This window comes from Diadema antillarum, unplaced genomic scaffold, assembly GCF_040938485.1.
Source record: "Diadema antillarum isolate AM-2024a unplaced genomic scaffold, OU_Dant_1.0 seq00000693_RagTag, whole genome shotgun sequence".
Taxonomy (NCBI): domain Eukaryota; kingdom Metazoa; phylum Echinodermata; class Echinoidea; order Diadematoida; family Diadematidae; genus Diadema; species Diadema antillarum.
The window spans coordinates 3129631-3145259 of record NW_027271598.1 but is presented as its reverse complement, the minus strand read 5'-3'; the positions used below and the strand labels follow the sequence as shown (position 1 = coordinate 3145259).

The 15629-nt window shown below is 37.4% G+C and overlaps 1 protein-coding gene across 1 annotated transcript in view; it reads right to left on the bottom strand.

The window, feature by feature from the left end:
- Positions 1-8915: 8915 nt before the first annotated feature.
- LOC139737462 (probable phosphorylase b kinase regulatory subunit alpha) overlaps positions 8916-15629 on the bottom strand; it is a 61658-nt gene continuing 54944 nt past the window's right edge. The window contains 1 exon segment of the mRNA XM_071648137.1: positions 8916-9457. Coding sequence (XP_071504238.1) covers positions 9218-9457 — 240 coding nt within the window. The 3' untranslated portion in view covers positions 8916-9217.

Here is a 15629-nt window from a genome sequence, read left to right as displayed (position 1 = left end):
GCAACCGAATATTGGCGTCATTTTCATCTCGTATCAATGTCTCATAATACTCAACGCACTACCCGGAACTTTTAATGACAAGATGGTACCTAGGACGAAGTGCAAAAACGATCTGATCCAGGCGTTTGTTCTGCTGAACATTTAATTAATTCGTGAGTTTGTTTGTTTGTTTGTTTTTGTTTTGTCTATGGTTTGTTTATTTGGTTTGTTCCGTGTGTGTAGTTTGTTTATTTGTTTTGTGTATGTAGTTTGTTTTGTTTTGTGTGTGTTGTTTATTTGGTTTAATGTGTGTGTGTGTGTGTGTGTGTGTGTGTGTGTGTGTGTGTGTGTGTGTGTGTGTGTGGTTTGTCTTGTTTTGTGTAAGTGTGTGGTTTGTTTGTTTGTTTGTTTTGAGCGCGTAATTCGGGTACTAGTATTAGCGGATTGAGTAGAGTTTGAAGGACATTTAAAAGAACTGATCGTCTCATTCTGTCTAGAGTACCGGTAAGGAAATGGAAATGATACGTAAAGTGACAATGTCTTTCTGACTGTGGGTAACATTAATACCTGGCACCATCAATTTATCTGCAAACAATAATAATAATTAAAAAACACACATTTGTCGTTTATTTTCCTGTGTAGTGTTTGTTGTGGGTTTTTTCTTTACTGTGTGATTTTCGATGAAATCATCAGCGATCGTAAAACCTTAATACTAGTACCCTGCACAAAGACAGAAACGCGATCTCGCAAGACAACCACGACATTTGCGGCCATACAAACAGTATTTTACAAGTCCACATGGGAATCATCAATCCACAAATTCAACAGTAACGATATATCTTCGATTTAGTAGATTTTAAGGAGAAAATGAATTGTGTAGAATATAGTCAATCATTTTTCTAATCTCCTGTAAGTAAGAACAAGATATAGAATCGGCCACAGAAAAAGAAACACGTGTATCACGAACACGTGAAGCACTCGACTGCATAGGTCCAGATTTCGTGGCTGCCAGTACAATATTTCTTCCTTCATATCAGTACGCCGCTCAAGGTTTTGCTTCTGTATGCTGACGTGGGAAATATTACGGGAAGAAAAGGAAAATCGAACAGGATGAAAGAAATCACATCGCTTGGCATGATATAGGTTTTCAGCGGGTATTAGCCAGACGATCTTAAGTAAATAAAACTGGGAAGGTCAAAGGCATCACTTTAACCATTCATGCAGCATATCACACATCGCTCTAAGTAAGAAGTCCAACAGCAAAACTTGATGATTACAACAAATTTTGTATTTCAGGAAAAACAGGAAAAAAAACCCCAATAGAATCGAAAATAAAACCTTCAAAAACAATCCTACATTCTGACATTCCTACGAAATTATGAAATTACACGATAATGATACAGCTATGCTGTAATTACACAAATCATGTACATTAAGCATAACTGAATTTGAGCAATCTTTACTTTCTCTATCATTCACTGTAAAAACATCGGTGTTAGATTTAACACCATGGGTGTTAAATCTAACACCGATCAAACTTCAATAGAGGACCACACCCAAAGGTGTAGAAAATGCACTGTGATGGTGTTGAAAAGTGTTCACCTGACACTTCGTGGTGTTAATTTGACACTGTACCTGGTGTTATTTTGACACTGTACTGGTGTTAATTCAAAAATGACACCACATGGTGTTGATTTGATATTTGTTGGTGTTAATATCAATGGTTTAACACCCGTCCAGCTTCAATAAGAGACCACACCAGCTGGTGTTACTGTGGTGTAAATTTATTTTCACATTTTTTTCAAAAATCTAGTATTTTAATGTAAAATTCTTGATCGTCTTGTTTAAATAAAAAATCAACAAGAAGTGCAGTTACCTAGAAACTCTTCAAAAAACAGTTTTATATTTGGAAATGACACCCGGAGGTGTTAATTTAACACCATAAATGAGCACCGAAAATCTCGGTGTTCACTATTTAACACCGGACTTTTTGCAGTGTTGTTTCTCTTTCAGTGAATGTATAGGGCATCGTTATTTGACAAAAATGATATCATACAAACCAGGCGTGAAGATCTACGTGGCAATTAAAATCGTGACATATTTGTTACTATCATTTATAAACAAACAAACAAACAAAAAAACAAAGCGTCAGCCTTTTTTTGGTAAAAAATGCATGAACCCGTTTGCAACAAAACCTCCAACCAACAAAATTTGATCATGGTCCGTCACCAATGCTCCAGTGGCCGAGATCTGCACTTCTCTCTTCTGCTTGAAGATGAAAATACTTTTATTTTGTTCTGTTCCATAAATAGGCCAATGTCTTGTTTTGTATCGCTTTGAATTCAGCATAAGGAACTTCATAAATTATGTACATGTACAACAATTGCGAAGTGATATTATCATTCAACTGACAGCGTAGTCCTGTCAAGTAGATGCATTTTGCCCAATTCAAGATCAAACTGTCAAGATTTTTTTTTTTGCAACTTGCCAATAATTTTTATCCGGTTGGCAACTTTTTCCCCACTGATCAATGACACTTGCTTAATAGATATTGCGAAGTGCAGATCTCTTCTTTTTCCGGTGCATCTATATAACTGAACGTCCATTATCCAAATTCTTCATTGTATGTTCCATACTTTACATTTCAAGATTCAAAACACAGTGAATGTCTTTGGAGGTGAGTAGCTGCACTGTAAAAAAATCGGTGTTAGATTGAACACCATGGGTGTTCAATCTAACACCAATAAAGTGTGAATGACCACACTGACAGGTATAGAAAGTATGTTGTGACGGTGTTGAAAAGTGTTCACCTAACACTTCATGGTGTCAATTTGACACTGTAGCAGGTGATATTTTTGACACTGCGCTGGTGTTGATTCAACAATAACACCATATGGTGTTGATTTGATATTGCTGGTGTCAATGGTATAACACCCGCCCATTGTCAATAGGAGACCACACCAATTGGTGTTACTGTGGTGTAAATGTGTTCACAAATTTTTTTTTTTTAATTTTAAATCAAGTACTTTACCGGAAAGTTCTCCATCGTCTTGTTGAAGTTTAAAATCAACAAGAACAACAGTAACTAAGTAATTCGAAAAACAGTTGTATATTTTGAAGGACACCCAGAGGTGTTAATCTAACACCACAAATGAGCACCGGAAATTTAACACCAGCTCGGTGTTTCATATTTAACGCGGGTTTTGTGTGTGTGTGTGTGTGTGTGTGTGTGTGTGTTGTGGCTAAAATGATACCACCATGAACTCCAAAGTAATGAGGGCTCTACTTCAAGTTCCAGTAGTTTCCTGCAGGCAAGACACTTTAATCCTTAATCATCCTTTAATCTTTATCCTCAGAGGAAACCCGAAACCTTTTGTTTTCATGGCCCTTTTGAATGTTTCTACAGATAAATGGCGCTATATAAATGCTGTTTCATCATCATCATCACCATCATCATACTTGCCTATTAAAATGTGACTCTCTTGATGGTTGCTATTCATAAATCTAGAGACAACACATGTGATTCTACTGAAGCTGTCTTTTAAGTGCCTAGAACTGACAATATCATTCAAATGTTTGGTTTCTTTCTCCAAACCTGAGCAATAATATAAACTGTAAAACCTTTTCATCATCTAATGTTGGATTTCCTGCATATAACAATATGCCTCTCCCACAGCTGAGGTGGTTTTGGTATACCTTTCATAATACTGTAGCAGGTTGTTGTTGTTGTTTTTTTATGCATCCCATGACTCTCTTTATAAAGACCTTAAGGAAACAGTTTCATTCATAACATGGGTAAAAGTTGTGTTTGTATTCAAGGTTTTAGTCACATTTCTACACCCTACTTACTGTTTTCGAATCATACGCACCAGTAATTTTTTTTTCAAACACTGAAGATTGTAAATGAATAGTATAAGATGCCCCATGATATCTTTTGAGACACACGATATGTCACATTGTTTTATACAGCAATCACATCAGTTTAGACGGAGATCATCCAGAGATAAAAGTTTCAATATACATATAATATCATATCAATATACACTTTCTACACACATGATTGATTCACATTGGCAAAGGGATGAACATTAAGAATAAATTCAAACTTTACAGCTGTACAACAAATGTTAGGCATGCAATATCAGTACTTTGATCGGAAGCACACACATTCACAACTCAATAGCAAGCAGACATTAAAAATTCTTCTTCAAATTACACTGCTATCAAATTCTCGTTCACTTCACGTGTCGCCATATAAGGCAACTTTGTGAATAACTTAAATAGAAATAAAAAGGCAAAAAATATATGATTACAATAGTGAATTCATAGCAAAAAACACAATGCAGAGTGACACTACAGCCCCAAATCAATAATGGAGTTTTCTACCTACTGTATACCTATCAACTTGGACAGAGCCACGCTCTGTGAGTGCATTATCAAGATACTAAAGAATACAGAGTAGTATTCCTGAGACTTAACTGTGATCACATGAGTCTACTCATTGAAATGCATTGTCCTCCAAAGTCTCCTTGTTTTCCACAATATACCTTTAAAGGCATAATTTACCATTTGCAGATGAAACAAAAATCCAGGATTAGTGCTTCAAAATAGTTCTAAAATGTGAGTTAGGGATAGAAACAACCAATGTAAAAATTTGAACCAGTATAATCGATGTTAAGTATTGTTAAATATTAAGAATGTGAGCAATAGTTATAATAAAAATGTTTCCAGACTAAACCGTCTGCAGTTATGGTTTAATGAGAAAAATAGTGGTATCTTCTTATCTTTTAGGCTTTATTGCATAAATCTTATATGGTAGGATGTTTTGTGATACAATTGACCTACACATATGCATCAAAAGTGATATCCTGAACATTTTTTAAAATCACTGCTTCCAAAGGTAAACAGGACCTTTAAAGTTATCGGAAAGCTGAGAAAATGTCCCATGGCAAACAAGCCGCTTTAATATGAGTTTCGTGTACAACACAGAAATGATATCAAATGAAGAGTGCTATAAAGTGTTCTCAGGTTGCACAGGAGGCCCCAGATAAGGCATTGTCAGAAGAGAGGGAGAAATTATGAATATATTTCAGTTCTGTTCATCTGCACTCTTTTAAATGTTTTTTTTTTGTTCTATCTATTTTAATGTGACATACAAATTACATTAATCAGGGATTTGCAATTCTTGCGGTCTGGTTGGATATCATGTAATGTAGGGTGTACATAGTATATCATTCCTGAAGTGTTGCCATGGGAACCAAAAGACTGTATGCAAGGATGAGTGGTTCAGCTGATTTAAATGGATCTCAATTTAAAAAAAAAAAACAAAGAATTTTACTTCCATAAAGCTCTATGAAAATGGCTAATTTAGTCAAATTATTAAATCTTCCTACTCTTTCATTTACTTATGTGCATCTACTTGTATTCTTCACTAAAATCAGCTGCTACATATATTTCAAACACAGCAATTCTTTTAACGGAAGCAAAAAAATAAATAATAAAATGAATTAAAAACAACACACACCTAGGAAACAATATTCAATGCACCATTATAAACATTGCTTAAAATGCAATTCCTTCATGCTCTAACATGCATGTATATGATCTGATTTTTTATGACAAACACGTATTATATTAGCACCACAAGCCCTATACAGGTTTTTCATTAATTTTCTGGTTTTCTGGGTTTTTTTTTTCTTCTTTCTGTGTCATCCTTTCTCCCTCTCTCTCTCTCTCTCTCTCTCTCTCTCTCTTTCTTTCCTCTCCTTGCTTTCTACATAACCTCCCAAAATTGAGTTACAGGGATTCCAACCTTGAAAGCTGTAATGCACTACCCAAGGTGTTCTGAAGGGTGAAATGGCATATTTTTTGTAGAAAAACAGTATTTTTACCTTCTCTGCAATAAACATATATGTGTGTGAAACAATTTTGGAAAAACAGAAATTTCCCTGAAACCTTTTGTTTTGTTTTGGGGTTTTTTTGGCAAAAAAAAAAAAGAAGAAGAAGAAGAAACATTACTAAATACTGCAAAGAACAAGTATTAATTGGCATCTCTGCATTTCGTTGGAATAACTTCTACATTCCATGCTGATTGGCAATGGGTTCCTTGGATAAGATATTCATTCATAGATGAAACAAACTAATGTCTGGTACTGCTTGTATGGTAACCCCCTGACAGCTGTAGGCTGGACTGACGTAAAAACTTGCACTGAACAGTGAATTACAATATCATACATATACTGTACTCTTGTTTTCTAAGAATATAAAAAATACTTTGTACTATGTGAAGACAGATAGAATGTTGTGTGTCTTCTTCCAGAATAACTTACGACTTTATAGGTAGCCTACTGTCTGCAGACAAATTTGTCTATGATAAGAATTTGATCATTTGTATCTGTGATGAGGTTAACAAGTTAGAGCAGAATAAACATAACGGCAGGCTCCACACATGAGAATCATAATATAAACTATTATAATGAAACAGTCAGAAATATCGAAGAACTATAGGCAGTATATGTACCTTGAAATGCTGCCAAAAGTATTTGATACTGGGTGGTACCGGACTAAGCGGTTACATGCACTTTGCCGCGTATCGAATATTGTGATTTGGCGAACCTCGTGGTGTCCGTACAAGGTGAAGCAGAGGGAAAACAAACGTTTAGTCATGGACATATTGTGCTCTTGGTATGCTTTTCCTCTTTTTCTTTTGAATGTCAAAGTACTGTTCGCTCTGGGTTTATGATCCCAGAAGCTCGTGAAATGTAACGAGTACTCTACAAAGCGTATGTTTTAGCAAGATACCAAGTATTAAGCATAAAGTTCTAAGAAAGGTGATCCCTTGCATCTTGAATATTTGTACAGGTACTAATAATGATTCATTTGAAACCATATTTCACAAACTAACAAAAATGAAAGAGTACAAGTAAAACTTAACTACAATGTATTTACAGTCTTCTACTAAATGACATTGTCATGCTCTTCATGTGAGTTAGTTGTGCGCATGACCCGCTCTGAAACTAATGATGTTGGTATGATATAACAAGAACACATATTAAACTTTTAGAGCACTCCCCTGTTGATTCTTGACTACAGAGAGAAGATGAAGAGTTGTGTGCCATGTGCTAAATTCCTTCCTAAACCACGTGAAGTGCACAGTCATAGTGGTCATGCAACACAAGAATACTTTGGCAAAATTTTCAGCAACTTAGGGGGTCCCTTTTAATACTGCTCATACATGTAGTCACCCCTTCACTACAAATATTTGAAATCTCCATAGAGTTACATAGTAGGCAATGAGTTAATATGGCACACACACACAGACACACACACACATACACAGTTCTTCACATAGCACACAAGTAAAGGGTACTGACTAACTGTAAAATCTTCTCGAGACATGAAATGTGACACCCTTTCTTCCACGGCAACCATTTCCCCCCAATGTTTACATTAACATTTGGTATTCACGATTTTGTGGCATTGCTCATCATAATCCCCTGTTATGTTTACTGTCACAACATACTAATGCATGTAATGAAGCGAACTATGGATCTATCTAAATTAGTATACCAGCTGCCAATTGAGAGGCATTTGATTTGATGCATGATAAGTTTGTACAGCATAAAACAATAAGATAAAGATAATACTTTTATATGTACCCAAATGTGACACACCAGAGCCTGTTGAAGTAACATTAATGACCTTTTTTCTGTTCTACATAACAAGTTAGAAAAATGTAAGTCAAACGTTTTGTAATATAATACTTCTCTATATTTGATAAAATGTCACACTCAAAGACACATGAATGTGCAGAATGAGTACTTATGAACATATAGTAGGACTGAGTTTATTAAAATAAAAATAGTAATATCCAATTATCTGGACGTGAATAGTATTAACTTTGGGCTACAATCCAACTACTGTCATTATTGCTTAATTTTAGACCATGTACAATAATATGTCTGCTGTGGAATAGGCAAGGCTAACGTCAATGTACGTGGAGGCTTAAAACTATTCTGTAACTGGTAAATACATGTACGTACTTGCAGCATTTCTTTTCTCTCACACAACAGCATTCTTCTAACCCTGCAACAAGCAAAATGCACACATTTTCAAAAAGCAACACAGGAGTTGTGCCACGAAAAGTTAACACAGCCAGTAAAATGAAAAACATCTTCTCAACATGCAACATTAACAGCCGACTATAGCATTTCAGTTCATCTTAATATACAGGCTGGGTATATTTCAAATCATAACAAATTTTCATACTGTCCTTCTTCCAGATGCCTGGACAACGCAGACAAGTCTTGTAAGCAAATGGTCGAAAACAGAAATGTTTTGTTAGCTGTATTGTTAAAAACATCATAATTATTGTTCAAAAAGTAAAAAAAAAATTCAACCAAATAAATCTGTGTTAAATCTCCACAAGAATCAAAATGAGGTAAGATATCAAAGCGTGCATGACTGCACATTCTTTCAATGCGATTTCATGAAACACAACCCAGCCAAGATATCAGTACATGAGCAAAGACTATGCCAAAAGCTACTAAAAACCTTCATAATTTTGTCTGTTTGTTAAATACAACAATAAATATGCAGTGTACTTTTTAAAGTGCTGCTGTCCATGATAAAACTACTTGTGCCTGCTCTTGATGGCTGATGTAAGAACACACATTTCAACGAGTACATTATGGCCAACTCTCCTATGTGAAACACGTAGATCACCTTTGCACCAATTTCTGCTGAAAGCTCATATTACGTTGCGATGACAAAACTCCTAATCCTATTTCTATTTTATCCCCTTCATATTTTAAACACTGTTCCATCCTTTTCATCTCTTTCTGAATCCATCTGCCCATCTGTCTATCCATACACTATCTCTTGATCTCACACTCATCCTATCATCCGGCTGCATCACTCTCTACCTATCTCTCTCTCTCTCTCTCATTTTACCCATCTTAATAAAAAGCAATTATCACAATTCTGAATTTCAAACACAGCAACTTTGTTTATATCTGTCTGTCACATTTCCTTTTGCCTTTCTCTCCCTCTCTCTCTATATATGTTTATCTATCTTTATCCAAACACATAATTTTCTGTACCTTGAGAACTTACACACATACCAAATCGGGTAGAAAACAGAGTACATAGATTGCCCCAAAATATGAACAAACACATTTGTTTTTGTTTTGTTTATGTTTCCATTTTCCTGCACCTTCAAGAATGGCAGGTGCGGAAATCAGCTGACTTTACATTCTACCTTGGCATCCTGGCCAAAGTGCTGCGTCAGGTTGAGCTGGCCCGCCACGGCCCGCGCCAGGTAGGTCATCGTCCCGTAGTGGCCGCTGGGCGCGGTGTCGTAGAAGTGCAGGCAGATGCCCGCGATGCCCCCGCAGGAGAGGGGTTGGTGGGGGGAGCGGCCGCGGGCGTGTCTGTCCTGCGTCGCGCAGCACAGGGTGGCATCACCATCAAAGGTCACCTGGAGTTTCAGGGGTCAAATGGGAAGATAAATCTAATCTTATTTTGGATATTGTGCAGTTTAGTAAGCCCTCACGCTGAAATCACATTATCACATAAACACACACACACACAAACACACACTCAGTCCTTTTTTTGTTCTTTTATTTCATTTTGCTAATTTGTTGCATATTTTGGTATATGTGACTGTCCAGCTCAAAACACACAAAAGTAGGCCAAGATGAAAGTCCACTTTCACACATATTTTAAATGGGTAAGCTCTAAAGCATGAGGGAATTTGAGGTGGGCAGACATGCTGTTACTTTGTTGTTTTCATTATATCTGATACCATCTGATACCATCATGCACTGCATGGCCTTGCTGAAAAACAGCTGTTCAACTCTGGGCAGATTATTTACTGTGGTAAAACAAAAAACAAACAAACATGGAAGAAATGAGGGCACTAAAATCTTAAGGACTGAGAGAAAAAGACTATGATGAGGAAGTGACCTTGAAAAGAAAAACAACAACAAACAAACAAACCTGAAGTGATTTAAGTGTCTTTCAATAGCTGAATGACAAGTCAAAGACCTCATTCCAATTCAGTCGTTTAGAATTACAATAATCTTAACCCGTTGAGGACGGGCTGATTTTGCTACAACATGCATTTCCCATAGACACTTGCCCGAGTATACTCGGGACTCGTCCTCAACACGTTAAATGCCTCATTGCACATCGACGTGACACCACAATGTAAATCACTTGAAGGTTAACATGGTTTAGTGGTTTGCAAAGTGGACCTAAAACAGGCAGCACCTGGGTTTGTATGTTGGCTGCAGGACTAGTATCCTTTGAAAATTGATAAGCTCATCCACTTTCCTTTCACACCCAGGGTGTTTCAATCCGTATTTGTAAAGGCACAAATGCTAACGACATAGAATGATCCCTTTACAGCCAGCAAGAGCAGGCAAGAAAATACAGAACAGGGTAAAGAGATACATGTAGCATCCTTTAATATCTGTGTGGTCTTGCAGAAAAGGACAGAGCAATTTACATTATTCAAAGTACACAATTGTGAGTGATAAGATACCTTCCCTTCTTCCCCACTGGTCATTCATACAAAAATCTTTCTCACTTTCTTGCCCTACGGAAATGTTGCCCTTGTACAGGTGTATCTATCCTCACATGAATACTGTGAGAGAATATGGATGGGCTTTACCCTACGTAGCAAATTAATATCAGGAAAAAGCCGTAATGCGGAACTTACAAGTTGTAGCTCCTCTGTTACAAGTACAAATGATCCAAAGGGCATGATGCACATGTATTTGCACATACTTTTCCCTTTACTATCATATTTCAAAAATTAAAACAAGTAAGCTAATCTAATTAACATCCCCCTTAATTAAAAAATGGACACATTTCCAGAAGGTGATACTTGGAAACATGTCCAAGGCTAAGACTGTAGGAGAAAAATAGGGCGTGCGCTTCCCGACAACATTTGGGCCGAGATTAGCTTCGACGAACATGAGGTAGACTCGTCATTTCTTGGGCGAACACACAGATAGCCTTGTCTCAACATGGTTGCAGACGTGAAAATAAATATGAAGGGACTAGCAGATGATCACAGGAAACATGTCACTGTCCTGGCTAATAGATTAGAAAGAGAGCAGAAACTGAAACACTTTAAAAGAAAAAAAAAAAACTTCAGAGACAGGAAACATATATCATGAGGAATGGATTACAGCTTTGAAAGATGTTTAATTTTTTTCCTCTTCTGGCTTTGATAGAAACTCCTTTCATTCTATCCCAGGCTGGCCAGAAGAAAAAAAAAAAAGAGTTTTGTATGTGTAATGGAAATTTTTGTGTGTGGAAAGAAGATTTTTGTATGTGGAAAGATTTGAAATGTTGGTCAAGTACAAGCTATAGCAAGGATGAGTGATTATATTCATTCAATATTCATGCAAAAGAAGCACTGCTAGTCAACAGGATATGTAAGAATGAACAAGATGACTAGCAGATTCAGCGGATGAATGCTAGCACCCACACTCTGCACGCATTCAATCCTCCCTCCACCCCACCCCAACAAACTTTGGTTTCATACAAGTGCATTGTGTATGTGTGTATGTACTGTGCACTCCTGTTATAACGAGCATGATTATGACGCAGTTTCGTTTCAACAAAGTAAAAATCCGGGTCCCAAAATTATTATCTGTATATCTTTACATAATGTGTTCTTTATTTGCCTGGCTTTAAAGGCATAATTTACCATCTGCACATGAAACAAAAACCCAGCATTACTGCTTTTAAATAGTTCTAAAATGTGAGTTAGAGATAGAAACAACCACTGAAGAAATTTGAATAGGTAAAATCAATGTTAAATATTGTTAGATATACAAAATGTGAACAATAGTTAAAATTAAAAAAAAAAATTCCAGACTAAACCGTCTACAGTTACGGTTTACTGAGAAAAATACAGACATCTCCTTATATTTTAGGCTTTATCGTGAAAATTTTATATGATAGGATTTTTGTGGTACAACAGACCTACATACATGCATTAAATGTCGTATCTTGATTTTTTTTAGATCACTGTTCCCAAAGGTAAACAGGACCTTTAATGAAATTTTAAGGTAACAAATCAAAACTGAGGATCCTAAGGACTTTGTTTAATTGGGAGTTGCTTATAGAAGAGCATATTGTAGCACAACTGAAAAATGAAATTATCTGCAAAGAAGATATTCATTACTTTGTGTGTGTGTGTGGGGGGCGGGGGTTCTATTTGCATCTGAGTGTAGATGTCTATTCTTTTTTTTACTTTCTTTACTTCAACATAAAGGACTCTATTTCCATAGAGTCCTTATGTGTGTCTTCCAGTAGTCTTTACAACAAACAAGTATATATTTCATTATGACCTATGACCTTAAAAGGCACTGTAATTATACATGCAATGTATACTTGCTGAGTAATTGCGTAACACATCAGATGTATTGGTATCTCTTTGGTATCTCCACTCCAAACGATCAAAACCAAGATCTGATATACCAAACACTCGTCCAATTACGGGAGAAAAATTTTTCGCCATTTAAGGATGACTCTGCATGCCCATCATTTCTTAACACAGATGATTTGCTTGGCATTCGCATTAACCTCCATCACCTTCTACTAGCAGTCAGATTTTAATGAGTTAACCACTGGACAGTCAGTCGTGGGGGGGGGGGGGAGGGGGGTGTTCATCTAACGACATCACCGTGCCTCCATCCTGCGCAGGAGGAAAAAGCGTTCACACGTGCTTTCGTCTCCCCATGGTCACTGACTTGTCCCGGACAGGGGTCAGTTGTGTGCCAGAAGAGCAAAACAACACATACAATGTACAGAGATGGAGAAAAAGACGCGGGAGATTGGAGTTTTGTTTTCTAAAAGAGATGTATATGGGAAATGCACAAACTTCCGGGGGGAAAGTGCAAACAAAACTGAAACTCTCATATCAAGTATGGTCATAATGACAAGAAACTTTATAGCCAATAAGACAGTTTCATTTAGAATGGTCTTCACAAGATCTCTGATGGTGCACGCATCCACACTAACCTTTTCCGCTTCGTAAAGGCATGAATGCTGCATGACGATTAGAGCAGATTAAAAAACAACAGCAATATCAAGTTTGTGATGACCTTGAAATATTTTGTCAACCTTGTGCTGGTATATAATCTAATATGTTATAGGCATGATTTTTTTTTTTTAAAGCTGCCTTTCACTGTATGAAGCACTTATCATATCTCATACGCGTAATTCCACTTTTTTTATGTGTGCAAACGGCATTTCAACTTAACTATGTTGAACCTTTGCAAGCCACGTGTGTGAGAGTGATAACGGTTAACCACAGCAACTGAAACCTGCCACTAACCCATTGAGGACAAGTCCCGAGTATACTCGGGCAGGTGTCTATGGGAAATGCGTGTTTTAGCAAAATCAGCCCGTCCTCAACGGGTTAAAATATTATCATGAATTGCCAGGAATTGCTTCCAAAAGCATGAAAAGACCTAGATTAGATTTCCATCTGTTCTGCTCCTGAGTGCTCCAGAATCTTTCCATAGCATGAAAGCGGTATGGTACAATTAAAAGCTTTCAAAATATATTCAAATGCAAGGCACATCACTAAAACAAAAACATTCTCTTTGAAGACAAAAACATTTGTCCATCCTCGTCCCACTTTAATACCGACAACTTACAAATGAATGTGAATTAATTCAGACTCGGGATCCAGACAATAAGCTGGTGCAGAAATTGCAAAATACCAAGATCTAAAAAAAGAAACATCTACTTGTCAGAAAAACAACACAGAACTCCCTTACTGTAAGTACATGATAAATGATGTTACACAGGGTCATAATGTATCTGTGAGATAAAAAATTAGGAATGGCATGGTGATTTTATGTCACTTTTTGCATTACGAAAGTGGCAATATACTGCACCAGGATGGCGGGCTTGGCCAGTTGGCGCCAGAACCTCCCTAAACATCAACAGAAACAGATACATCTTTCGGTCACTTTAACCTCAAAAATGTGCAAATGGGGCGGAGATGCGGAGAACGAAAGGTTACACACAGTCAGCCATCAACCGACACCGTTTCTCCGACAGAAAGACAAATATTTATCAAATGATCTCCAGCACTTGTCCGAGCTAATGATGCCGACCACTTCAGTCTCACTGTCATCAGAAAGGCTGACTTGGCCGCCGTCCAGGCAGCCCGGCGTTGGCTTTCGACGGACGTGACCAGTTTACTGGGTGGTGGAAGGCGGGGCAGAAATCGTGATCAGCGTTCAGTCACCTGACCCGATTAAAACATTACTCACTGACAACAGGAAGTCCTTGGGAATGGGTATCATCTTTCCAACGCAGAGATCATTTTGCCCCTGGAATTGGAAGATACCTCGATTTTGATGGATTCCCCTGCCATGGTCGCACCACGTAGGTGTCGGTCGCATCAACTTGCGAGAAATAATGCAGGTAATTCATCAAACCTTTGGCCCATTTTCGGTGGAACCCATTAAACTCTTGCCGTGGACGGAGTGGAGGTGTGAAATACTCAGCCCAGAATTTGAACTTTACAAATTATTCAGTGTGTGAAAGCTATTAGAATTAACATACAATGCCCTCATATGTATGTCGGCAATGTTTGTATTAACAACAGTGCCAACATCTATATGTATGCCAATTCGGTCACACCGACACACATACACTACTGCTCTATCTGGCTGAATGTACACACTGGCACAAATTGCACATTCATGTGAAGGAAGTGGTCTCAATCAGCATTAGTACAACACTAACTGGAATGAATGGTATATCAGAGAAATCAACACCACATTACATAATAACATTACCAGTGACATCAAAAGTGACATACCACATACAATTGTTGTTTGTGCGGCAAGAAACGGCTACACCACATTCGCATTTTGATTCCCATGTAACTTCAGAGTGTTGATATGTTTGCATCACACGAATAAGGGAGAAATGCTTAAAAAGGAAGAAAAAAAAATGTAAGAAATCAAAGATAAGCATCTATGTGTCTGCGAGGAAGCACATGCAAGGAGAATGACAGCTGTAAAACGCCACCATCATCAAAGTGCAGAAGAAGGATGATGCTTTTGGCACAAGGACATAGAAGGTTGAAGTGAGGTTAACATCATCCCAGTCTGTGGAGCTGAAATCCTAGCAATGACCTTCTTGAAACCAGCCATCATTTTCTGGCCGACAGCCAGGCCCTTTCTCTTTCCCTTTCTCTCTCTCATCTCACACCTTCTCTCTCTGCCAATCACTTTCTAACTTGTCTATAGATATGATAAGACAGCAAACCTAAAACTCTGGAGAATCTAGAACTTATGCGGTGCTGCATGTGCCATTCATGTTGTAACAAAAAAAAAAGGTTAGAATTTAGACAAAACGACATTAAAAGCTGGTCGGTTTAACCATGGTTTAACATTACAAGACTTACTGTAAAAGCTCTTATTTTCATGTACAGAATATTTTTGGGAATGAGGAGGCCTCAAACATTTTCGCGAGCTGCTGTTTCCACGCATTGACACCAAGGCTTGTAAGTGCACCAATGCCTGTCCATTTACTCCATTAGAGCATGATATGCTTGCAAAATTCTTGAAAATCAAACGTTTGCAAAATTAACAGCTTTTAGAGTA